The sequence below is a fragment of the Aythya ferina genome (genome assembly GCF_964211825.1).
Source record: "Aythya ferina genome assembly, chromosome: 3".
Lineage (NCBI taxonomy): Eukaryota > Metazoa > Chordata > Aves > Anseriformes > Anatidae > Aythya > Aythya ferina.
In genome coordinates this window covers 117,151,190-117,176,547 of record NC_140298.1, presented here as the reverse complement: position 1 = coordinate 117,176,547, position 25,358 = coordinate 117,151,190, and the positions used below count along the sequence as shown (strand labels likewise).

The 25,358-nt window shown below is 46.3% G+C and overlaps 1 protein-coding gene across 1 annotated transcript in view; it reads right to left on the bottom strand.

The window, feature by feature from the left end:
• Positions 1–3,765: 3,765 nt before the first annotated feature.
• The window catches only part of XKR6 (XK related 6), a 126,105-nt gene continuing 104,512 nt past the window's right edge, over positions 3,766–25,358 (bottom strand). Inside the window, exon 3 of the mRNA XM_084513643.1 lies at positions 3,766–5,237. Coding sequence (XP_084369769.1) covers positions 4,273–5,237 — 965 coding nt within the window. The 3' untranslated portion in view covers positions 3,766–4,272. The remainder of the gene's footprint in view (positions 5,238–25,358) is intronic.

Here is a 25,358-nt window from a genome sequence, read left to right as displayed (position 1 = left end):
GCTGGCCACATCCGTACTACTAAACTTCACCCCGATACAGAGCGGCCGCATCCAAGCTGCCAGCTGGGGATGGTCTTTGGCAAGTGTCAGTGCCTGTGCAAGCTGTGCCCAAGCCCAGGGCTTGCTGGAGTGGGTCAAAACCATGCCAGGGAGGGTTTGAGCACTTAAACAGCGGGGGTGGTGGAGCCCTTGTGCCCTGGTTTGCGCTGGCATGGCGTGGGTGGCTGATTCAGATGTTCCCGGGGTGAATTCGGCAGCACAAACATCCCAGAGAAGTTGCCCGCTGAGCTTGTGATGGGAATAATTATGGCCTCAACCTTCTCCGTGACAGTTCGAAAAACCCCTCACGCGGTTATCTTCTGGCAAGGAGGTGGGACGTGGCACAACAAACCTAACAGGGAGAAGCGGGGGAGTTAAAAATCTGGTGCAACCACAGCAAGAGACTGACCACTCTGCCAGAGCGCACAGCAAAAAAAACAAAGGGACCCCAGGTAAAATAAATAAAAATAATAATTAAAAAAAAAAAGGCAAGGACAAGACTCAGCATTGGGATTGCTACAAATAAGGAGCTGGGGGCAGTTTTGCTCCCCATGCTTTTGGCTTGGCAAAAGGCGCTTTTTGGCAGATAATCTCTAGAGGAAACGGTCACCACCCCAAACCCAGCACCAAGGACTCGCTGGGTGTGGTGGCCGAGCTTTACGTTAAGGCTGTATCGAAGTCTTTCAGAGGGAAATAGTTCTCCAGATTTGGGACAGGCCCTCACTGGAGATCTTTTGCTAAATCAGGATGCCAGTGGGTATCACTGAAAGCAAGGACGAGTAGCAGAGGCAGAAAGTTTATGTGACACGGGTAATGAAACAGTCTTAACACACGGAGGAGGTACCTGCCTTCGCTGTCATCCGTACTACGAGCCAGGAAGAAGGAGGACTTCGGAGCAGAGATGTGTCAAGCCCTTAGTCAAGCTGGTTTGGCTGTGAGATATTAGCACTGTGTTGAGAGGTAAGGTCACTTCTAGAGTGTTTTGCCCCTCCGCTCCTGTGGTGGGACGGAGAGGACGGCTGTCGGTGTGGTGGTGTGGAGCGAGGGTCCCGTTCCTGAGGGAAGGCAGGCTGCAGATGCTGACGAGAAGGTCAGGCAGCACTGAAGGGTCTCCTCCTCGACTCCCAGTGAGAGTTGCCTTGGCTCGTTGACTCATTTCACTGTCCTGGTGCAAAGAGGCAGGTCTGGCTGTCCAGGAGGCTCACATCTCCAAACCAGGCTTCTTGGTTGATGCGCTCATGGAGGGGGACCTTCTCCTGGTGCCTTTGGAAATGTGGGTGCAATCTCCAGGAGGAAATGTCCCCAAGGACAGTGCAGTGGTTGGCCCATCCATTCCTTTCTCATGCTTTTGCCAATGAAAAGGTGGTTGTGTAGATGAGACCTCTTCATGGAAGGACTAAGGAGAGTCTTTACACAGGGTGTGAGGCTCAGGGGAGTGGATCAGAGTAAATGTAAAGGCGAATCCTCGCAGAAAAAGAACCAAGTGAAGTCTTGGGAGGAGAAATGCAGGCCGGTTGCCAGAGGATGGGCACCCTTGTCTTTGTATGACAGTGGTGCAAAATTGCTCAGCAGCTGAGGATGGCAAGTTCACTTCACAAATTACCTCTTTTGATGGAGACAGCGTACTGATTAGGGAAGGAACAGGGCGACATGTTAGTAGGACACTTGAGAGGGGACTGGTTAAGGGACAAGGACGACAGAGAAAGGAAATGAAAGCTCTTCACAAATATGCATAGGTGCATATACAGATATGTGTGTGCACAACAAACAAGGGATTGGGAATTTAGGCAGGGGATGACGAGATGAAAACCCTCCCTTTGCCTGAAAATGTGACCATCGTGTTGGTTGTAATCAGAGCCCAGAAACATTTGCCTGAAATGGAGTTTGACTGGGAATTACAGTACCAGTGACAATTTGGCTTCTTATAAACTTTGCCGTGTGTCTATAGTTTGGCGTGAATGAGTCCTGCCCTCCTTAAAAGGGACAGACACAAGTTAAAAGTTTTCTTTACATAACAAAATGACACAACTGAAAAAAAATAAAATAAATACATTTTTCTCAGAACACTGCAAAGGATTACTGATTGAAAAAAATGTTTCTCTTCAGGTATATTCAGGCGAAGAAAGCATTCAGCTTCGTTAAACTGTTATATAAAATTTGTACTAGTTTCTTTAAATGCTATTATAATTAAAAACAACTGATTCATCAAATTAAAAAAAAATCATAATCATAATTAAAAAAATATCCCCCCATGCTGACCTTTTCAGAATAGGTCAGCATGGGAGTTTTGCACCCTAGACAGTTACAGTATTTCTGGAATAAAAAATTGCAATTACACACAGAAAATACTACAGTATTCACTTAAAAATATCATTTTTGTTGTTGTTGTTTTTCCCCTCCAAAGCAGAGGGACGGTGGGATTGAAAGGATGCCCTGAAATGGGAAAATTCCTTTAAAGGAGCAACACTCTTGAAAAGGAAAAGGGTGTTAGATAGACACAACCCTGTGATTTAACTCGAAACAGAGATTCCAGCACAGAAACAGAAGTCGAGAGATGTGAATGGTCAGACAGCGAGCGGGTTATTTGGAAATGTCAAGACAACCACGCGACCCTTGGCAGGCGACCGTCTACGCTTTGCCATTATCGGAGGCGGCAGAATCTCCTTGCGGTGAGAAGGCTAAGCTAAATCACGATGCTCTCGCTATGCTCTTGAATTTCCTGTGGTGTTCTTTCTTGCCATGTACTTACAGTCGAGGGTGACACGAGACAGTTTATCAGCAGTTCCCCACATGTACCGAGTTGAAGAATTCTCAGCTAAATCACAACAACAACATCAACAAAAATACAAAGCACCAAATCATCTCAAGACGTTGAGTCAGTTTACAGGTTATTACCGTTTGAAGAAGTTTGTTGGTTTTTTATGTTGTTGTTTGTTTGTGGTGTTTGCTTTTTTTTTTAATCCCGATTTTCAGATTTTGTTTTCCTTAAAAAAATCAAAACAAAACAAAACAAAAAAATCAAAACCCCCAAACCCAAAAATGAAACGAAGGATGCTTTACAATCACTTTAAGGCTCGCACTGAATGAGACGTGACAGGTCTTACACGAGATTACAAATAATACATGTATGCCTTTCACAGCCTTAAAATGATACAGTAGGTCAAATTATTTTGCCAGTCACTGATCAAGTATTGTGCCTTTAAATTGACTCGCTTTTTGCTACTATGCTGAGTTTTATTATTACTGAAATAGTTGTTAGATATGTGTAAATGTACTTTAGTATAGCATTTTTGGTATATAATTTCAACATTTGCAGATTTCTTATTTTCCAGAAATCAACGTGGCAGGCCTCATTCTGGGCTCAGGCGGTTGTTATTTACTCCACTGAAGCCAGTGGTGCTTTTGCGTGTGCAATTGTTCAAAACAAGATCAGATACTGCATTGCCAGACTAATCCAGTGCAAACCGACCATCACGCATGGCCCGTTTACACGAGGAAAAGGGTTACAGGGTGGGACCACATTTATAACGTGACTTGGTCAAGGTGCGCAGGCTTGGCCAAATGGTGTTATAAATGCACAGCCAGACAGAGTTACAGACCTGATATTGTCTTTCAGCCTTTTGAAAAATCAAACTCCATTGGGGGTAGCTTTGCTTTCTTATCTTTAGGCTTTTTTTTTTTTTTAATGTTAAATCCAATAAGATCAATGTGATATTTTTTCAAACATTTCTCTCTTTTTTATTATTGTTATTGATATTATTTTTAATTTTAAGGTTTGTATTTCAGTTGTGTGTTTTTTTTTTTTTTCTTTTTCCTGGCATATAATCATCAAAGAGTTTTGCATGAGAAAGGTGACAGTACTTAATGAAACTCAGCACCTAAGGGCATAAGGCAGTTGTAGGTTTGTTTGTTTGTTTTTTTATTTTTCAATCAGCACCAATCCCATAAATAATGTTCTACACTTGGTGTACGGTATAAAACTGATGTGGAGATGCCTCCTTCTCCACCTGTGAATCCTAGGTGTGGAAGTTGAAATACTGTTTCTTGTGTGTAAAAAACAAAAGAAAAGTTTTTCTTTTTGTTTTTACTTACAAAACATAGAGAATATCTTTTTTTTTTTATACATACAGCAACCAGAAAGAAAGCTTATCTGAAGGTTTGTGTTTGTTTCATGATCTGTGTTTACCGTAAACAAAAATAAGGTCCCCTCTTTTACTTTTGCTTTAAGGAGCTTTAAAGTGAAGATTCATATTGTAGCAACTCATATAAGAGAGGTCCATCTCTATACCTAATACCTACAGCTGTGGGGGTGACATACTGGAGGATGTTGATAGTTCTTCTTAACCTCCTGTCTACAAAATGAGCATCCCATGCAGGATATCTCTTTCTCGGGATGTCAATCTTAATGAGAGGCCCCTCGGGGGGGTAGGGTCGCCCAGATGGAGTAGATGGTACCATTGCTCTCACCTGGAAAACGGGCAAGCAAGTGTCAGCTGTGAGTTCCTCCTGTTGCTCCGTGACCGCTCTGGTGGGCGTAGCCTGGGCCCCCCGGTACCCAGGGGTTTGGGGTGCCATGGGCTCAACATCAGGGGGCAAAGGAATGCCCCAGAGCAGCTCGGCGCAACAGGAGCTGGCAAAGATCTTAGCTCTTGGCCCCATGGGATGCAGCACACCATAATATAACAGCATCAAAGCTATCCCAGCAGCAAAGCTAAGAAAGACACAACACAGTGCTGGCACGGCATATGAGTCAGTAGTGTCAGGATCTCTGTAAAAATACCAAAGGAGCGTCAAGGCAGCGTTCTCCGTCAGGACTACCGTGTAATACGCAAACATTCTGTATCGAGTCCGCCCTTCCTTGACATTAAACCAGCAGAAAATGTACACAATCCCTACCACCATGTTGAAGAGGATCTCCTCCCACTTAGACATGCAGAAATCTGTCCCACCATGGATGATCCAGAAAGCCATGGCACACCAATGGACCACTACAAAGATCCCAAAGTAGAGCTGGAAGATGGAAGCAAAGAGAGCAAAAGAAATAACTCGGGATGAGATGGTGAAGAGGCGCCAGAAGAGATGGATGAGGGCCCCTCTGTAGCTCATACTCTTCTTGTCGTCCCTAGAGTCCCGAAGAAGCTTGTGATAGGAGGCTAGCACCCAAGCCAGGGACATCAGGGAGGCCACAGAGGACACACCTGCCGGAAGACACACAGATCCACTGAGTTAGACAGGAGGATTGGTTGAAAACATCATCTGCTCACTACATTATTGCATCTGGGGCAGGCTCAGTAGCCCAAAAGTTCAACACACGTCAGGTAGTCCTTACAGTCTGGAGGAGAGAAATACAGAAATATCAGTTTGGGAATCGTAATCGATGCTGCATTCATGAGTTCTCTGACTCAGCACAATATATTCACGAGCACTGGGCTCCACCACCCCAACCCAGATCTTCTCTTCCTGCTGGAAACTGCCTCTGTCCTCATCCTGATTTGAGAATTTTAAATTCAGATTCCACCTAAAGGTTGCAGACCCAGTATGAAGGTCTCTTTCTGTAGAAAAGGCTCTTGGAGCATGCCATTGGAAAAGCAGGGCAACTGTATTACCTTTATGTCTTCTTTAGTCTAAAATACTTTCATACCAGCTGCATTCACATTGACTTTACTTGATTCTGCCTTGATCAGGAATCCCTGTTTGCATTCACCCTTGGGAAAAATAGGCAGTTGTTCAGTTTTGTTATCATCCTGTGGTCACATGTAGAGGGATATCTAGATGCCACCAAGACTCCTTGGTATCCCCCAAATGGTCCCAAAACACAGGACATGATCCCTCCCCTGCCCTGTTTTCAGGATAGATGGAAGACCATCTACAAGCTACCTGTGGGTAGCTTGTCTCCAGTCCGGTCTCCAGAATGAACCTGGGACCAACACTGAAGTCATGTCTACAACCCTATCTACTTCTCTACTCCTGGTAGGACCTCCTGGAGGAATCTTGGACCTATTCCATCCCCTTGCCCTGCCTGGGATTGCTAATGGACCTGTTACCAGCACCTGGCTCTGCCCAGTGCTCTTGGACCTTGTAGGACCGATCTCACCAGTGAGGACATTGCCTATGCTGGGGTCTCGCTTGGTTCCTGACTCATGGCCCTGCACCCCGGCATGAGGCAGCCACACCATAATATTCCAAAGAGGACGGATCTTATCTCCCATTACAACCAACGCAAACTATTTATTTGCTTCAATGGATAAAATAGTGCCCCATCACACTCCAGGACTGTGATAATCTTTTTAAAATACATTAACATTGATTATTGCAAGGGTAAATTGAACAACTCATTGAGCAAACCATCATAATAAAAATTAATAGACAAATTCCTCAAAAAAAAAAAAAAAAAAAAGAAAAGGGCAACTGGCATCACATTCCTTTGCTCCCACTGCAGTTCACTGGACAACTGCTCTGCTGGTGAGGAAACAGATGATGGACTAAGACACATGTCTGAGAAGCAAAATAATTTGGTAGTCCTAGTTTGATTGGGGGTTTGCCAAAGATTTCTCTGGGAGCATCACCTATAAAATCTAAAGGAAAAACATGAATGGTCTCAAGCAAAACAAACAGAAACAAACGCCCCTCCATCTCTGATGCGTAACAGACTGGCAAATAGCTCCAGCTCTATTTTCCTTTAAGAAAATCCAAGCAACAGCTTGCTGCAGCTACTCAGGGTTAAAAGGCTAAAATGTTTGAACAGCTTAAATTCCTTCTCCTGTTTCCTTCTCACTTTTACCTCTGCCCACAAGGGCCTGGCTCCCATGGCGACAGGAAATAGATCTGCTAGCTCTTTAGACGCCACTTCTGAGGCTTTATCTTCTTCTCTTTGAGGAGCGCACCCCACAGCATGGTGGGGTTAGATTTCCATCCCTCTAGCCTGGCTCAGTCTGGAGGACTGGTGCTGGACAAGGTGACCGGGAAGGGCATCAGGCCTCCATCTCAGCCCCACACTGGAATCCTCCAAAGGCCCACCAAAACCATGGCTTTCCACCAGCTCTCAAGTCTGTCTTTGAATATTTTGGCGTTGGGCTGACACAACTACATTAGCATTTCAGAATTTGAAAACGCAAAACACAATCCAGGCCTTGGATCAGTGGCCTTATCAAAGAGGGAAGCTTTAGGGCAGCAACCGGAGGAAAACCACAGCTGGCCTACAACTGTGGATAAGAAACGTGTGCATATAGGACTTGTGGGGATGGATGAAAACTTCTGAAAAGTGTATAGCCTTAGCCCTAAATAAATTTAGATTAGGTTTATTTTTCGCCTACCTGCTTTTTAAAAGTACCTTGTAATTTTAATGGATGTGATTCACAGTTTTTGAGGCCTGCGCAATGTCACAAATTTTTAAGGTAATTCCTACTATGCTAAGTATCACTTGCAGGAATACCTTCTACCTATTCCATTTAAAAACTTCCCCTGATTAACAGAAAAGAAAAAGAATCATGTATTGGCTTATTTTAGTGCTGTTATACTAGAAACATGTACAGCATTAGATGTACCTGTATACTGAAACTCAAGCAGCGCCAACCCACAAGAGACAGATGTGTCACTCTGGCTTAAAAATATTTCTGTTGGGCTCATTTATTCTAGCACAGAGAGAGGAATAAAATATATCAGAAACAAAAACCCAGTATACACATAAAGGCTTTTCCCACTGTAATGCTTTCAGTGCAGAAGCCTACACTAATCACAGTCTTTGCTGTAATTTGCACAGAGCTGGCTGAGGGTACGTGTGTTGAGTCACTCACATTGCATGGTACCATGCCTGCTGCTAGTCATCTGAACATCAACTCGAGCTGACAGAGAGAGTCAGACACCCCCAGAAAGTGATTCACCCTGTCCTAAGATCCATGTGTGGGACAGGGGGGTTGACTCATGCTCCCGAAGTGTCTGCCTCCATCCCTTGACAGGGAAGTGTGGGGACTTGTGAACGCCAGCAGTCAGGTGGGATGAGTCTTACCCTTACAAAACAGTTTGTTGCCTCTTCGTTTGCGCTCAGGTCTGTGTGTGTGTGTGAAGTATCTCTAGACATTTTGACATATTCCTGCCATTGTTTAAAAATTCATGGCTCTGTGTTGAATGCAGTTTTGGACTGGGTGTCAGTACAATCAGTAGGTGGACATCAACCGGAACCATGGAGCAATATGAAGATTTCTCCAGTACTGCTCACAGAGTTGCCACAGAAATTATTTCCTGGATGTTTCACACAGACCTAAATGACAAAGCATACTTTGGCTTTTGTCATGTTGGCCATTAGTTTCTCATTTGCATCTTTCCCTGTTGCTTCTAGCCTCTAAATTCTTCACACCATGTACAGTTTTCATGTACTCTGGGTTAAACTGCTCCTTACTGTTCCACTTCTCCCAGGCCTTATTTCAGAACAGCTATAGAGATCTCTCCAATTATAACTGGAACAAAAAGTCCTGGAAAGTTGGATCACATGGGAAATAATTTTTTATTTTTATTTTTGCACATGGTAACTGACGCACCTTCATCTAAGCATGAGTGGGCTTCAACTCCCTTCCAAACTTTGTTTATCAAATCAAGGTTGGGGTTGGTTTGAAACTGAAGTCATTACAAAAAAGCCCACTCCCACTCCACCCACTCTGTTCTTAGTCTTGGGTGTAGAAAATACCTGCAATGGTCTGCTGAGCCTGTGTGGGCCAGGACATCACCTACCATGCAGCTGGAAGCCCTATGGCTACATCTGCCCATAACAATTCAGGGTGGCACAAGCTCTTGTTATCTTTAACCCCTCTGTACCAGGCCATACAACAGTCCTTGAACTCCTGCTACCACCTGTTAGGGAGCAGTAAGTGACTCACAAGCTTGTAGTCAGCACCCTTGAGGAGTCAAGCCCATGTGCCTTGAATGACACATCACAAGAATTAGTTCCCCGGATCCCTTTAGTAACATGCCCCAAAGTCCTTATGGTGAGACATCTCCTATCCTACATTCAGCAGAGTGAGGTAAAGCTGTAAAACATCCCCACCTGACAGATTAAGCACGAAGATTTGAAGTATTTACTCAAGATCTCATATAAAATCCATGCTAAAGCAGGGAATACATCTCCTTCACATCACAGTGCACCTTGCCACGGCATTTCAGACAGGATTCATCTCCTACTCTAGAGACGCATCTTGAGGTGTCCATGCCTGAGTGATGTCTCTTACTTTAGTCAGTGGAGAATTAGGGCTACATGCAACCATCACAGACAGGATTCAAGCATAATTTCAGATGCTCTTAGTTATTCAAGACCCCCCTGGTATGACAAAGCTGATATGACAAATGTGCATACAGAAAGCAGTAACATTTGGGGGCTGGAAGCAGGAGTGAGGCAGGGCGCTCAGGGTATGCCTCTCACTTTGAGTACCCTGTGCAGTTTTGGGTACCACAGTATAAGATAAAACTATTGGAGAATGTCCAAAGGAGGGCTATGAAGGTAGTGAAGGGTCTGGAGGGGAAGGCGTGTGAGGAGCAGCTGAGGTGCCTTGGTTTGTTCAGCCCAGAGCAGAGCAGGCCGAGGGGAGGCCTCATGGCGGCCTGCAGCTCCCTCACGAGGGGAGCGCAGGGGCAGGCGCTGAGCTCTGCTCTCTGGGGACAGCGACAGGACCCGAGGGGACGGCATGGAGCTGGGACAGGGCAGGGTCAGGCTGGGGGTGAGGGAAAGGTTCTGCACCCAGAGGTGGTCGGGCATTGGGACAGGCTCCCCAGGGCAGTGGTCATGGCACCGACCATGCTGGAGTTCAAGAAGTGTTTGGACAATGCTCTCAGACACAGGGTCTGACTTTTGGGTGGTCCTGTGTGGAACCAGGAGCTGGACACAATGGTCCTTGTAAGTCCCTTCCAACTTGGGATATTCTATGATGAAAGCCAACCAAAGTGGTTCCTTATTTATTACAGCCAGTGGAGCCAGAGCTGTATGAATAAAAGGTCAGTGTCTAGACCTTGAGGCTATATTGCCTACATCTCCATTGATCACAAGGGGAGCTTGGATACCCCCATCACATGGAGGCACCTCCATCAGTGACACCTTTGTTAAGCTGTCTGAATCTGGAACTCACCCATCATCTTGAACTGCCTTGATGCTGACTTCTACTCAGGCAGATAATGACGGGACAAGGGGGAACAGTTTTAAAGTAAAAGAGAGGAGATTCAGATTTGATGCTAGGAGGAAATTATTTACTCAGAGGGTGGTGAGGCACTGGAACGGGTTGCCCAGAGAAACTGTGGATGCCCCATCCCTAGAGGTGCTCAAGACTAGGCTGGATGAGGTCCCAGGCAACCTGATCTAGTGGGTGGCATCCCTGCCCATGGCAGGGGGGTGGAACTGGGTGATCTTAAAGATCCCTTCCAACCCAAACCATTATATGAATCTATGAATCTATGAAGCTATGATTCTTGCCTTAGTAATTCTGCCTTTCTCAGGGGGACTTAATGAACAGTCCTGAGTGGACTGTTTAACACAAGAAGCATGGAGATTGAACAACAATAAATGTTGAAAAGAAATGAGAAAGCAGCAGGAAATAAGACATCTTTATAAAACACTAAATTTTCTGAGAAAAGTGTTGGACCAAGAAATAGAGTCTCTGAGGAAAGGAAACAAGAACCATTGCTTGGGATCATGAAAACATGAGTGGACTAGAGTATAATGCTGGTAGAGATCTGATACCCGGGGAGAGGAGCATGAATGATTCTGAATACAAAGAAAGGTCCTGGAGCCTCACTGAAGCTCACAAAGGCAGGCTGAATTTTAGGTTTTAGTTCCTACAGATGGCCCAGAAAAAGAAAAGGTCACCTCAGAAATGTAATGAAGCTCTCTGAAAAATATACATCCATGAGAGACTCAGACCAATGACTCCCCTTAAATTGCCATTCCTGTTTTCAAAGTCCATGCACATGCAGGAACAAAAACAGTGCATGGAAAGCCAAAACAGACAACCTGGATTGTTAACACTATGCAATTACCTGGCTTTACAATGGCTTTACAGCTACTCTAATACAAGCTGTAGACAAATCACATACAAAAAACAAACAAACAAACAAACAAACAACAAAAAAAAAACAATATATCCATTTTTCCCTTACTCACAGCACTGTTTTACTGAAGCGAGAGGTTTTTCACTAGGGGCATGTACAGTTTCCATAATGAATCCAGCTGCAAGTTATTTGCTGTAAGTAATCTGAATGCACTTACCATAGCATATTCCCAAGTATTTACTGTGGTACCTGTCCCTTTAAAGCTGAAAACGATGCTTAAATGGTGCTCTATTTCTTTTCTGACATCAGTTCTCCTGAAGACTCTCTTAAAAAATGGGAATATACCAACATTTCTTTCTGGTGAGCTGGATAGCAAGTACAGCAAGTATCAGCATGACATGAACCCTTCCATCAACCCCTGTGTGAAGGTAGCACTTGCTTAACGCTGAGTGCTACATCTCAGTTCCTCCCCATCACTCACTGGCTGCTCAGGCTCCGTGCTGAGAGCCCTGTTATCGTGTTTTCCCCTTTGGGTGGCACATCCCTTCCTCAAGCTCAGCATGAATCTAGGAACAGGTTTTTGTTTTGATGCATGCATTTCTGAACAAAAGAGATTGAGCCAGATTCTGCTCATGTAACAACATTGCTTAAGAGTTGCTCTCCCTTACTTTTTAATATTTTATTTGCACCAGAATAAAAGAGGTCAGAATCAGACCCCAGATGCAAATTTTTATTTGTTTCTGTTTAGTCTGATGCTTGATCTTTTTTCTTTTTTCTTTTTTCTTTTTTTCTTTTTTTTTTTTTTTTTTCTTTTTTTCCATTCCCCTTTTAGGGGAAGCAATGATTTTTGTTTTCTTCCCTCATTCTTCCTCTTTGTTTTTCACTTTCTCCATGGAAAAATATGGGTCATTACCAGAAAATAAATACTGAAAAAAGACTGTTTTGGATTCATTTTCCTCATAGAATTTCAAAACACTTCCTTGACCGGTATAATTGGGTTTATGTGCCAAGGGTTTGGTAGCAGGGTGGCCTCTGTGAGAAGAACCCAGGAGCTGCCCCATATTAGATAAGGGCCAGCTCCAGCTGACTCCAAAAGTTACCTGCTGCTGGCACGCAGCAGCAGGTCCCCTGCGGCCTGTGGAGAGGCCCCTGGTGGAGCAGGTTGTCCCCCTGCACACATGGGTCCCACATGGAGCAGATCTCCACGCTGCAGCCCGTGGAGGAACCCCTGGTGGAGCAGGTGGATGTGGCCTGGAGGAGGCTGCGGCCCATGGAGAGCCCCTGAAGGAGCAGGGGGTCTGGGGGGAGCTGCCACACGTGGGGGACCCGTGCTGGGGCAGTTTGCTCTTGGGGGATGGACCCCATATAGGTATGGACCCATATTGAGGCAGATCTGGCTTCCATCTGTCACGGCAGTTGGACACCACACTGGGGTCTGCCTTTGGACACAGGACTGCCACGTTACCTCTGTACTCTACACAGAGCTGGAGTGACCAGGAATGAGAAAACAGAGCTGGACACTGGGAAGAGATGTGACTTGAACACTGGGTTTTCCACTGGCTGCTTTCCCATTTTACATCAGATGAACATCTACATTCCTGAACCTTGTAATGCGACAGGAAGAAAGTCCATACCAAGACAACTTCAGAATAACTTGCTCACATGAAGAGCTGCCTTCCAAACCCTGCCAGTTAACAGCTGGTTCATGTCCTGAAGTGTGAATGCTTCCTAAAACCTTTTCTTTTCACATAATTTAGATGACTTCAAATGTCCTCACTGACCCCAGAAACGTTGGATCCCTTTTTAGTTTCCCCCCAAGTCTTCACCTAAACACTGACTTGAGGAACCAAGCTCCACAGGTTCACTGTGGGTTGTGTGTCAAAGGGCTTGCTTTTTTCCCCTTTCATCCTGCTGCCTTTCAGCTCTCTTGAATGCCCCTTTTCTGTACTGCCAGAAGAGGTGATTGTCCACGTTCTTCATTCTTTGTCTGATCTGTGCTCTCGTTATCTTGGCTGCCTCTGTCATGTCTCCTCCTATTCATCTCCTCTGTGAATACAGGAGCTGCCAAACTGGCTCAGGCCCTGAGGCCGTCCAGTTTTGTTTCTTCTCATGGATTCAGGCCAGCAACTGATCCTTCTGCAGGAGGCATGAGCACCCTAGGCCAAGCAGAAATGGGATAATCTGCTCTCTGGTTTGGAATATTCTTGAACACCCATGGCGAAGTGTTAAATCTCCTGTTGAAAATATCGGCTATCATCTACCAGTAAGGACTGGCAAGCCTTCTCCCATTTTTAAAACACTCTTAACAAAGATCTTCCTTGCATCATACGCCTCAGGGTTTATCCAACCCTAGGAGAACTGTCTGAGACAAGGGATGAGTTGCCTCTAGAAATGCCACTCTGTCTTTCCATTGACTCTACCTGGACTGTGGATGATGAAACTGAAACGACAAAGTAAGTAGAAGTGAGCAAGATGAAAACTATCCTGGATAACAGTGGTTTGGCATCTACCAAATGCCCACCAGTGCTCAGAGGAGAGCCCTGAGTTCCATCAAGAGAGAGCAGAAAGGAGGGATGGGGAAACCTGCTCCTGGCTCCAGGATGGGCAGAACAGCTGGCCTTGGCTGCTGCAGAGGAGAAGCTGCCAGACCCAACAGAACATGGGGAAATTCAGGTGAAGCAACATTATTTTATACCACTGAAGGCCAAGCAGGAAAACCAACACTTTCCTGATGAGGAGCAGGTGCTGCAACCAAACAGAGGGCATTTTTAAGTTGCATTTCCCTGAACAGCCATCACAGTTATCAAGATCTTCAAAAGAAAAAAAGCAAAAGCAAAACCAGTATCTCACTTCTACATCAACGAGAAGAAACCTCATCTCGATAGGCATGCATTGCCTCTTTCCTAGGATGCTGACCACAGGAACCTCAGTTTTTACCTACTTATGTAGGCAAAAAAGCTGCTGACACCCATTTCACAGCTGAATTTTTTTCTGGTAGCACTCAGATGAAATCTCCATCCTTGTATATGCACAGATTTTCAAGCAAGTCTCACCTCACTTAGTCAACCAGGGTCTTTGATCATGTACAGTATTGCATTACAGGTACAGCTTTAATTTGTGCACAGTCCTCTGCCTATGGCATGCACGGTCATACAATCCTCTTCATCGCTTAAAAATTAATGCGGAAGACCTAGGGTTCAACTTGTGGAGCCAGAGGTTCTCATACTATCAAATTTTCCAGGCTGAGTAAATTACCCCAGGAGTCTGTCATTTCCAGACTGCTCTGGAGAGCCCAGATATGGCAGCTAGAGCTTGGGTAAGGCCTAATATAGATGTGTAGACAGTTTTATGCCATCCATATGGCACTATAGGTTAATTCTGGTAGGAATCTGGTCTCAAAAGCTACGTCTGTAGAAAATGCCAGCATGACTCTTGCTATAGCTAGATGAGCAAAACATGGAGGAAAGCTGTCTTCTGAAGCTCCATCCAGCCACCAGTGTCTCTGACCAGTGTCTAACGGTGTAGTTAATGGAAATTAACTGCAAAATCACACATTTCAGGGAGTCCAATGTGTAGCAGGAGTGTAATACCACTCAGGAATCTGGGGGGAGTTTGTTTCAGCCCAAATGAGGCTGGAGGCAATCCTGGAGTGCAGGAGAGCGGGAGACATACAGCAAGAAAAGAATATTTCTGGGCTGATTCTGCAGTGCTAATATGCTGGGTGAGCAGCCGCCAGGATTTCCTGGGCACAGTTAAGGTTGTTTGTAAATAGAGCATGAGAACTCTTATACATGTCTATTTTTGTCAAAGGCTGTATGAATTGCCACTCTATTTAGAGCAGGGTACCCTCCACACAGTTATCGCTGTCATTATAAAGACTTCAGATAAATTCTGTCAAATTCAATTCTGTTCTGTTAAGCGCTTAGAATCACACTGAAAAACAAACAAACAAACAAACAAACTAAAAACCACAACACCCCAAACCAACAAACAGCTGAATCCCCATAAGTGAACAGCCACAGACAAGAAGATTTGAAGTTTTTTAAGGGATTTCGCTTGAAATGCTCCATGAGGATGTCCTGGGAATGCCTCCAGCAAGGACAGGATCCAAATCTATGCATGCAGATCAAAATGCCTCTTTGTAGGCAACGTTATAGGGCAGTAGGGTCTATCACAGAAACCTGGTTCAACCTGAAAGGAGCACAACCAGCAAAGAAGTGCCAAAGTCATCTGTACAGACTTCCATTGCTTTTTCTTACTGTACTTTCTGCTTCTCTCTTAATCTCTTCTGATCTCAGAAATTAGAGTAGCTTGAGTAGAGCCTTATATCTATTTTTTTCCCGTCTGCTGTTTAAAATAACCTTCCCCAGAACAACAGTAAGGAGAAAATTTAACTTTTAGGGGTGATTGTTTTAACTGGAAAAAATCAGATTTTCTCAGATTCTTGAGTATTTTGAATACCTTCACAGAATCCAGCAGAATTCTGATTTACACTCAGAATTTACACTCAGATTTACACTCAGAAGAAGCCTTCTATACTGAGATTTTTCAGGCCTTACAAGGCTACTGGAATGAACTGGAGTGGGAAGAACTTTGCTAGGGAAAACGACACATGATTTGATTTAAAATAAAATCTTTTCCCATCCTTTTCTATGCTCTGAGTAGGGATAGTTGGCATGAAACAACACAGCTCTTACCACAAACACGTACATTATTGCATTTCAATACTGTGCATTTGACATTTACTACCATCATCTTTCTCCTGACATTCTCCCTTCATTCAGATGAGGACAACAGCCACTGAGAAGAATTTACATCTGCCCCGGACAAACTGAAAGGATGTTGAAATCTTGCAGGTGGGACTAGAGTACCCTGAAAACCTGGGAGCACACCAGCACTGAGAAGGAAAGCCCTAGAAGTTCTGCTGTCCGCTTCTGGAAGTAACTTCAAGAACCTATTTTTCCCTGGCACACATCTGGGGCAGCTTTTGAACCTGGGGATCCTTTTTGAACCTGTGCCTGGAGATCATTAACTGAGCAAAGCCTAATTCTTTTCACTGTTATTATTCTGTCTCAGCCTCCAAAACAGGGTGGCCTGATCCAGGCTGCTCGTTGGGAACGGTCCTTGGCCTGTGCTGATGCCTGCTGCAAGCCAGGGAATTGTTTGGGTTGGTGCAAGTTGCTGTGGGCTACAACCCAAGCACGTGGGTGACCAAGATCTAGTGGCTGTGCTCACGTTCTGATGTGTTTCGGGTTATTAGCATGGATGAAACTCAGCAGACTCATCACCAGATGAGGGAAGCAAGATCTTCTGCCAGGGCTTAGCGAAGGCGCTTCCTTCCTACTATAAATGCAGCTCCCATGGCCAGTTCCTTGGAGATGAGGCAATGTCAAGGCATTGCTTCAAAATATATGAGACAGTACGAAATGTGGATCCTACAAAACCTCTTCTGGTTTTTGCTTAGGCCTGGACACAGACAGTTTGCAGGCCCTTAGAGAAACAGCTTTATCCCCATCCTGGGATGAATAGCTTTTGACCCAAGGAGGGGGCAAGAAGGAAATCCAGCTTGGTTCATGCTCACTGGCCAAGGTAAGAGGTCTTCATTCAGTGTTGAGAGGAGACGTGTACACAGTGCACACCTTGCTCACCTTCTGTCTTATAAATCTTTGTTACCTTTGTAGGGGCTGCTGGTGGGATTATCTCCATGTAACTGCAGGTGAGGGGAATGGTTTCCTGAAAAGAAGGAGCAGCTCAACCCGTCTAGAGAGCACTCAGGGCTGGCATCGGGAAAGTGAGTCTGGCAGAGCATTTCTGTGAGGGGGAGTGACAAAGTGACACAAACGGATGTGGTGCAGCTGGTGCCGTCTCGCAGAGGGGTGGCTGCAGGCACTAGGGACACCAAATCCCAAGAATAACAGCAGAAACCCGTTTCTTCCTTTTTTTTCCATGCTCTGTGCACTCTGAAAACGTCTGGGCGATGTATATCAGACCAGAAACCAATGACAGGCCAGCACCCACCAGTTAAATTGTACTCAGGTTGGTTTGCCCCTGCTGGGACTTTTTGTCTTCACAGAAGTTCATGTTCATACAGGATGGAGAGCAAGGCTGTCTCTTCAACGTGTTAATGAACATCAGGTGGAAATCAAAGCATGCACCTGGCCCCCTACTGCAAATGTCTGGGTGCACCTTTGGGTATTTCAGATGGGGGCTTCTGCGACAGGGAAATGGCCGTGCCTGGTGGACTTCCTCTGTCAATGAGCCTCCGTGGAAAATGGGAACGTACTGAGGGCACCGAGAGTATGAGGTCAGCCAGATGCCACTTAGGACAAAAGTCATTCCAGGAGGAGATTTCCACTGACTCAGTAAATCTGCTGCACTCCCAGATTCGGGACTGTCACCCTGAGCTAATCAGATAAAACAACTGATCATTTCTGAAACAAAGATGTTCTTTCCTTCAGCACTCAGCAGTTCTGAGCCACTTGTGTCAACCTGAACTACTCCATCTATCTCAGCAGTAGAAACAAGAAGTCCCTGCCTAGTGCTTGCCTTGCATCTTCCTAGGTGGTTTTTTTTTGCACATCTCAATGGATAGGTGCTCCCTGTTCAACCAGAGTTAGCATGGTTTCATGGATGCCTGAGGTGAACCCCAGAGTTGTACACTAGAACAACCTGCAGATTAAGAGTTGAATTTCCATATAACTTACTAGTGAATTGCACAGGACTGCACAGCCACCTCCTCCTATGCTCTAATCATGACTCCGCTACAACGGATACATCTCCAAGAAAGTCTGCAGCATAAAATGACCTGAAAGGGACTTAATTTCCTGCCTGGAATCTGTTTGGCATGAATTTTCTCCCTAGGAGTGTAGAGATCCCCCCCACGGGACCTTAAGCTAATCAAACCTCTCTCTCCATGCCTCAGTTTCCCAGCTGGCCTGCGGCCCCAGGAACAGCATGTCCTAATGCTTGTGTAGTGCTCTGAGGATGTAATACCCCCCTGGTGATTACCACAGTCTACAAAGCCTAAAATTGGCAGCACTGGATGCCTGCCAGTGCTGTCCTGTGAATGGTGACTCATCTCCACCGGCCGTGGCATGTCATATGCCTGACGGTGGCACGTGATGGGGAACAGAAGGATGTTTTTTTATTATTATTAATAGTGCTCCAAAATAACAGAGCAAGAGCTATGGCAAGGTGGTGGACGGAGAAGCTGCAGGTGGGGATGAGAGAAGGGAGAAGGATGACGTCTCTCGTTGGGCTCGCTCCAAAGCCCATTGGAAAACAAAACGAAACAAAACAAAATGAAACAAAATAAAACAAAACAAAGCAAAAAAAGCTGTTGTTGGCTTCAGGGGCTCTTGGACCCAGTCCTTCCCCACCACACTGGGACAATACGGCTGATGGTAGGGCAAGCTTCCCCCACGCCGCTCACTGCCAGTGCGCCTTGGGCTTGGCCTGCTCTCAGCAAGACATCCTCCGTGCCCGTTGCCAACTCTGGAGATGGCTTTTTGATGCTGCTGGGAACTGGCCCGGCCCCAGCGACGCGTTACAAGCAGGGCACCAAATTGCTATCTGTCATCCGGCTTTGGTGAGAAGGAGGGGAAGGCAGGAACAGAGCCATATGCCCCAGTCTGGCAAGGCACCTGAGTCATATGAGCGGCCTCCTGAGCGAGCTGCTGATGTGTTTGGAGCTATCCGGGTGTCTCCTCGGTTTGCTGACGAACTTTTAAGGGGAAATTGTGGTTGATTCAGGGCAAGCGTCAGTGAAGATTGCTCTGTTTCCTCTCTGCCAAGCTCCTTCAGCAAGCTGAAGTCCTTTTCCCTTGCCCACGTGGCAACGAGCAACTGCTTTTCTGGTCACCCCTCTTCTGTCACAAGGAATTAGGGATGCATGATGGATGTCTCCCATTTCTTTTAGTCCCTAAGGAATGACAAGAGGAGGAGGATACATCTCCAACTCCACAGCCAAAAGTTTTAGTGCTTTTTTTTTCCTGTGAGCTGTCACACAGACCAAGCCAAAGCCCAAGATCCGATCCTGGTAGACCTTCCCTCCACTCCATTTCCTGTTACCTAGAATTCTATGAGGCAAAGCGTTTTTTTAGGCATACATTACTATTGCTGGATCTCAGGAAAAAGAGATCAGCAAGAAAAGGGATGAGGATTTCTGCTTGTGGAGGAAAAGGACTTTAATCAGGCCTGCACTAATATCCATCTCAAACAGAAGGTGTACATGACACGTTGGTCTTTGGGTACTCAGTCCTCTGGAATCCAATGCCCGTGTAGAAAGAGTGAACCATGGCTTATTTATGAGTAAGTTTGGTTATGGGGCTGCAGAAATTGAGACCATTTTGCAGAGTGAGGTCGCAGAGATTTGAACTTGGGGGTTTGGATTCACATTTTAAGCTTTGTTGGGATGCATATATTTAGTCACACCAAATTGAAAAACACCTGTGGAAACCAGGCTGTGGCACCCCCCCACACACTTCTACACATCCTTTTCCATTCTGCACGGCATCTCCCACCCATAGCCCTCTGTGGCTGCATCTCTACCAAGAACCAAGTATTTGCAGGGACTGTTTCCAGCCCTGTGGCCATCAGGCACACCTTGGTTCCCCATGTCTTGCCATCCAAAGGTGTCCACATCCAACCTGTCTGCCAGGAATGGTCCCTGTCCTGGGCTCACCCCCAAGCAGTTTTTGGGTATTATCAAGCTCAGAGTTGGCTGGTCCAAGCCCAAACCATGTCAGGGCTTTGCTGTGCAATGAACATACCCACTTGGCCCACTAACTTCCAGTGCTCCTTCAGGGCTAGCAGTGCTACCCACAGGCTGGACTTTCAAATCGAGTGAGGCTCAGTGGATATTTGGTAGTTTTAACTTCTTCTGTTAAGTTCAGGTCAGCGTTGATCACATCTGAAAATCACAAAGCTAAAGGTCGAAGACTCCCTTTCCACTTTCCCCAGCTAAGAAGGTTACTTTGTTTTTTGGGGCCTGAGTGGGAACAGGACTAAGAAGTAATCCATTCATTTGTTGTCTTTGAGACATTGCCTTGTTTTTAGATCTCAAACCATTCCTCAACAAATCCTGGTGCCTTGGGATGTATTTCCTATCCTGCAAATAGATCTAACAGGACATTTCTGACTGTATGTAGTTCACAGCGTATCTATTATTCACAGCTTATTATTGGTTAACTATCAGCCTGTCATCAGGGGGAAATTAATTGAGAAATTTATCTCCACGTTAGACTTAACTCATTATCACCCACACGGGAAGCCTCTCACTTAGGTGCAGGGGTGTTTAACTTGGGGTTGATTCATCCCAAACCCACTCAGCTCAGCTACGAATGCCTTCTCTGGGCAGTGGGAACAACTGCTGACCACTTGTCCTCCAATGCCCTTCCCTCCAATTCCCTGCAAAAGCAGTCAACTTTCTGAACTGAGTTACAGGGAAAAGCATCTTGGAATGCTCCTGTAAAAAAAGGGACGAGCTCTGATCATTAATGGCCTCTGGACATGGTCGAGGAAGAGTGAGGAGATGATAAAACAGATTTAGGTCTTTGCTTTGGGAGGAGCAACAAGACTTGGCTATGTCTTTTGCAAACTCCACCGTGATAAGTCTGCAGCCAACACGCACCTGTAGCAGAGATGTCCAAAATCCCTTTCAGTGCCTGACTTTTATCACTTCTCTTAAACGAGCAACCTCTCAGACAGGCTGAAGCTAAATGTTGCTTTTTCTTAAACATACGAGCGGCTTCAGACTATTTATCGCAGACTGCAGAGAGTGCAGACACCTCACAAAACCCCAGAGACTTCAACAGGACTTTGCATAATGAAGGCTTACGTTGAAAATCTGACTCAGATCAACAGCAGGGCGGTGGAGGAGACAGCACAGCACTGGTGGATCGACAGCCGTTTTTCGGGGGAGAAGCCCAGCACTGAATACTGCAGCCTCACGCAGGCAAATTCCCAAAAAAGCGTTGCATAAAGCATTCACGACATGAGTGGAAGGACATTAGAGGTTCTGCTAAATCTCATTAAGTCTTTAAGTAGCCACATGAAGAAAAAAAAAATAAGTGAAAGGAAACCTCCTTAAGAGGAGATTTATGCTGAAAAAGTGGAATCCCTCTTACTAACTGCCTAGAATTTGGGTGTCTCCTTTAAGCTGGTTGTGTGTGCTCCTTGCCATTCAGTGCAGGAGAGCAGGCACCTCTGAAGGGTGAAGCGGACTAAGGGTGGTTTATTCTGCAAGAAGTGAGGTGGATTATCCCCAAGGAGCAATTATCAAATATGAAGTAAAGGTCTGGGTTTGTGGGCTTTTGTGTATGTGTGTTAATATTATGTTTCCTTCCCTAAATACACCATGTAATTTATAACCAAGGTAAATCAGGGAACTCCTCTGTCCAGTGCTGTCCAGAAATATGAGAGGGATGGCCATGCTTTCACCTGTCCTCTCCAAAATCTCAGGGACAATTACAGTGAGTGAGGGACAAGGCTGCATCTTCTTCTGAGCCCTATCACTTCCTTTTGCCTAGTGATAAGTGGTTGGTCTAAATGCACCACCTAGGTTCCCTCTAGGTTCCCTGGAGATACATCTCATCTCACCTCCTTTGTCCCCTTTGGACACAGGCTGACCCTTATTTTGGAGATATCCTTCCTCCTTCACCCTCCGTTGACACCAGAACATGGTTTAGTGATGGGACTCAGCAAGTCAGGTTGATGGTTGGACTTGATGATCCTGAAGGTCTTCTCCAACCTAGATGATCCTATGATTTTAGGGCTGTTTTGGTCTCCTTGCCAGTTTCCCCGACAGCTGAGGTTGTAGCAGATGAATTTCTCACAAAGGGCCTGCATACCAACACCAGCTCCTTCCCCATACATATTCAGGAACCGATGGAGACCCGGTTATCCCAGCAACCACAGCACGAGGTACTTCAGCTCAGGATCTCAGCGTGCATCTTCCAGGTCAGATCTGCTCACCCGATGGGAGTACATTGCGTTCTTATTTCTTTTCTCTCTGTGCTATTTTCTGCTCTTCTCAAGTCATCAGGCAACGGCAGCTACGCTGAGATCTAGTCTGCCTTGTGCCAAGGATATGATGAAGGAACGAATCCTGACCTTCAGGAAATCTCAGGAGCTGTTGTCCCAAGATTTACAGAGACTGGGACTTTACCTCCGATTCCAACTCCAGCACTTCTGTTGCTGGTGGTGTCAGACCATGCAGAACCTAATTATTGGGTGAGCACGGGCCCATTAGTGAAACATATCCATTTTTTGAGCTCTGAAGGAGCAATAAGCATAGATTCCCCCCAGCCCTTTCAAAAGGTGCCTGTCAGAGTAAAATTATTCTTGCCAAGCATGGTGAGGCTTTTTTCTCTCTCTCCCCTCTGCCCAATACACATGTAAATCATGAAATTAAGTGTTAGCCTGCTGTCATGCCTCTCTGCCAGTCCTCACAGTGCTCCCTGCTGACCACTTGCCCAGAAAGGGTAAGATCAGCCCTTTCTGTCACCGTGCTCCTAAACCTCTCTGGAGGAGATGCTCTGGGTCTGAGTAAGGACTTCCAGTGGATCCACTCTTCTCACCTCAACAGCTATCTTAACATGGGAACCAGGAGAAAAAAGCAAAACTTCCTGCTGGCCATTCCAGTAACACCAACCTACAGCTCCTTAAATAGGAGATGGAGACATCAGCTGACCAGCGGAGAACACTGGAGCTTGGTTTGGCTTGCAGCAGGCTTGGCATGGCAGTTTTAAGATGAGGAAGGACTGGGGCTTGGAGGTGGGGTGTATGACATGGAAAATGGGAAGCGGACCTTACTCTGGCACTGCCTGAATCCATAGGAGAGTGGGTGAATTATATGGAAAAGGCTGGAGTCTGGACATATTATCATGGGCTGTACCAGGATTTATGAGCCCTGCTGTGGGTCTTTTTGCCAGTGTGCACCCCGCAGTGGTGAGGCTGATGCTGGTCCTGTGTCGAGGCAGAACTGGCCTTCCCTGTCCTCTCCGACAAGCCACGCTCACCTAGACACCCCGAGCCAGAAGAAACTTGATTTGCAAACACATCGACATCCTAACAATATCTATCTCCATCTCCTTTGCTTTCTGCCTGCCTTAAGGGAAATCTCTGATGCTCCCCTTCATAATGGTTTCTCTCAGCAATTAATTTCCCTTTGCGTAATTACGTGGCTGGGAGGTGGGGGGGGGAAGACAAGAGCACAAATGAGCATGGAGGAGCTCTAGGAAACCTTGCATCTGAGTCGGGAGTGCCAAGCAAGCTCTGCTGCTTGCATCCCTTGTGCTGTGCAGCAGGCAGCATCCCTGGGACGTGCAGGGTGCAGGAAATGTGCTTTGGGGACCCGGAGGGCTCGGCGTGCTGGAGCGTGGCAGGGAAAGAGCCCTCCAGGGCTCGGCGAGAGGACGTGTGCTGCCTCGGAAGAGAGAGCAGGCTGCTCGGTTTGGTGGAGGAACAGAGGAACTGCATGGCTGGAAGAAGGGAGGGGGGAAGAAAATGATGCAGCTTGTTCAGTGGATTAGGCAGCCATGCCTGCAAGTGGAGAACTGAAAGAGCCACGGCTCTGAAAGCCGAGAGGGGTTATTTGGTCCTGTCGCCTGACTGCCCGCACAGCAGAGAGGCCAGCAAACTTCACCCAGCGCCTTCTGCAGCAAGCCCAGCAATCTGCATAAGGCGTGGGCAAGCCTCCTAAGTTATGATTTGTACATTTTGAAGAGGGTTAATAGCAGCTGTTGGAAACAGCAGGAAAAGGGCGCCGGCGAATGTGAGCAGCTCTAGCAGGAGTTGCAGAAATTCGTGTTCATTGTGGCAGCAGTTTGGAGGCCTGGGGAGCTCATGATGAGAGGTTTCAGAAAAGAAGACTGCTTAAATAGGAGAAGAGAGACCTCTGGAAACCACTGTGATGGATGTGCCCAACGTATGGAGGAAGGGGAGAGGAGTACAAGTCCTCAGGAGTCCTGCCCTGGATAGTGGTGACCTTGGTCCAACCAGCAAAACTCAACCCTGCAGAACTGCCCACTTCCAATCCCAGCACCAAGGAACTCCTCAGATATCCCAGAAGTAGCATGCCACAGACAGGCTTTTTTGGGGAAACACTGTCCAAGTGTCACCCCATGTGTGTGAATTGCCCAGGGCCCGAATATCTCAGCAGTGCATCAGCTGATACCACCACTGATCCTCAGAGGGGACAATTCTCCCTCAGCCTGGGGACTTGTTGGCAGCCAGAATTCCCATGGGCTGGTAGAGCTGCTCACCCCACAAATGAAGCAGCAGTTTATGCCTCTTGGCTGGGACAAATGCCCCATGCTCCAGCATATCACAAGGACATCAGAATTGGCCAACTCCCTGTGGCTGCTTCCACAATCCTGCTCGTCTATCTATACATCTCCCCGTGCAGTGATACCTGCTCTACAACAGCTTTGTCTCTACATAATCCCTTCCACTCTCTCCACCCATCTATTTTTTTTTGGACTTGCTGAAAACTATGGTACCAATGACCAAGCTTTCTTTCCTGAGTACTTTTCAGTCAAGGTCCTACAGCCTTTACCTATAAAACCAAGCTCCTTATACTAAACTTAACACCATCAGAGCATTGCACAGGCATTACAGAATTTTCTAGGTTGGAAGAGACCTCAAGGTCATCGAGTCCAACCTCCAACCTAACGCTAACAGCCCTCCACTAAACCATATCCCTAAGCTCTACATCTAAGCGTCTTTTGAAGACTTCCAGGGATGGTGACTCCACCACTTCCCTGGGCAGCCTGTTCCAATGCCTCACAACCCTTTCTGTAAAGAAGTTCTTCCTAACATCTAGCCTAAAACTCCCCTGGCTCAACTTAAGCCCATTCCCCCTCGTCCTGTCACCAGGCACGTGGGAGAATAGACCAAGCCCCACCTCTCTACAGCCTCCTTTAAGGTATCTGTAAAGAGCAATAAGGTCACCCCTGAGCCTCCTCTTCTCCAGGCTGAACAAGCCCAGCTCCCTCAGCCGCTCCTCGTAGGACTTGTTCTCCAGGCCCCTCACCAGCTTCGTCGCCCTTCTCTGCACGGCATTGAACCGTTTGTCCTCCCAACACAAATCCAAACCTGGCCAGTTTTATCAGCCCACATACATTAGGAGGGAAACTGAGGCAGGGGAGGATTGTGTTCACCCAGCGCCAGGCACCATACGAATGCTGGCCCTTCCAACCTCAGCAGAGACTGCCTGCCTCCTCCTGATAACATCATAATTCCTCTAGACTGGACTGGGTTTGGAAGAGCTGAACCTCATCTTTTGACTGATG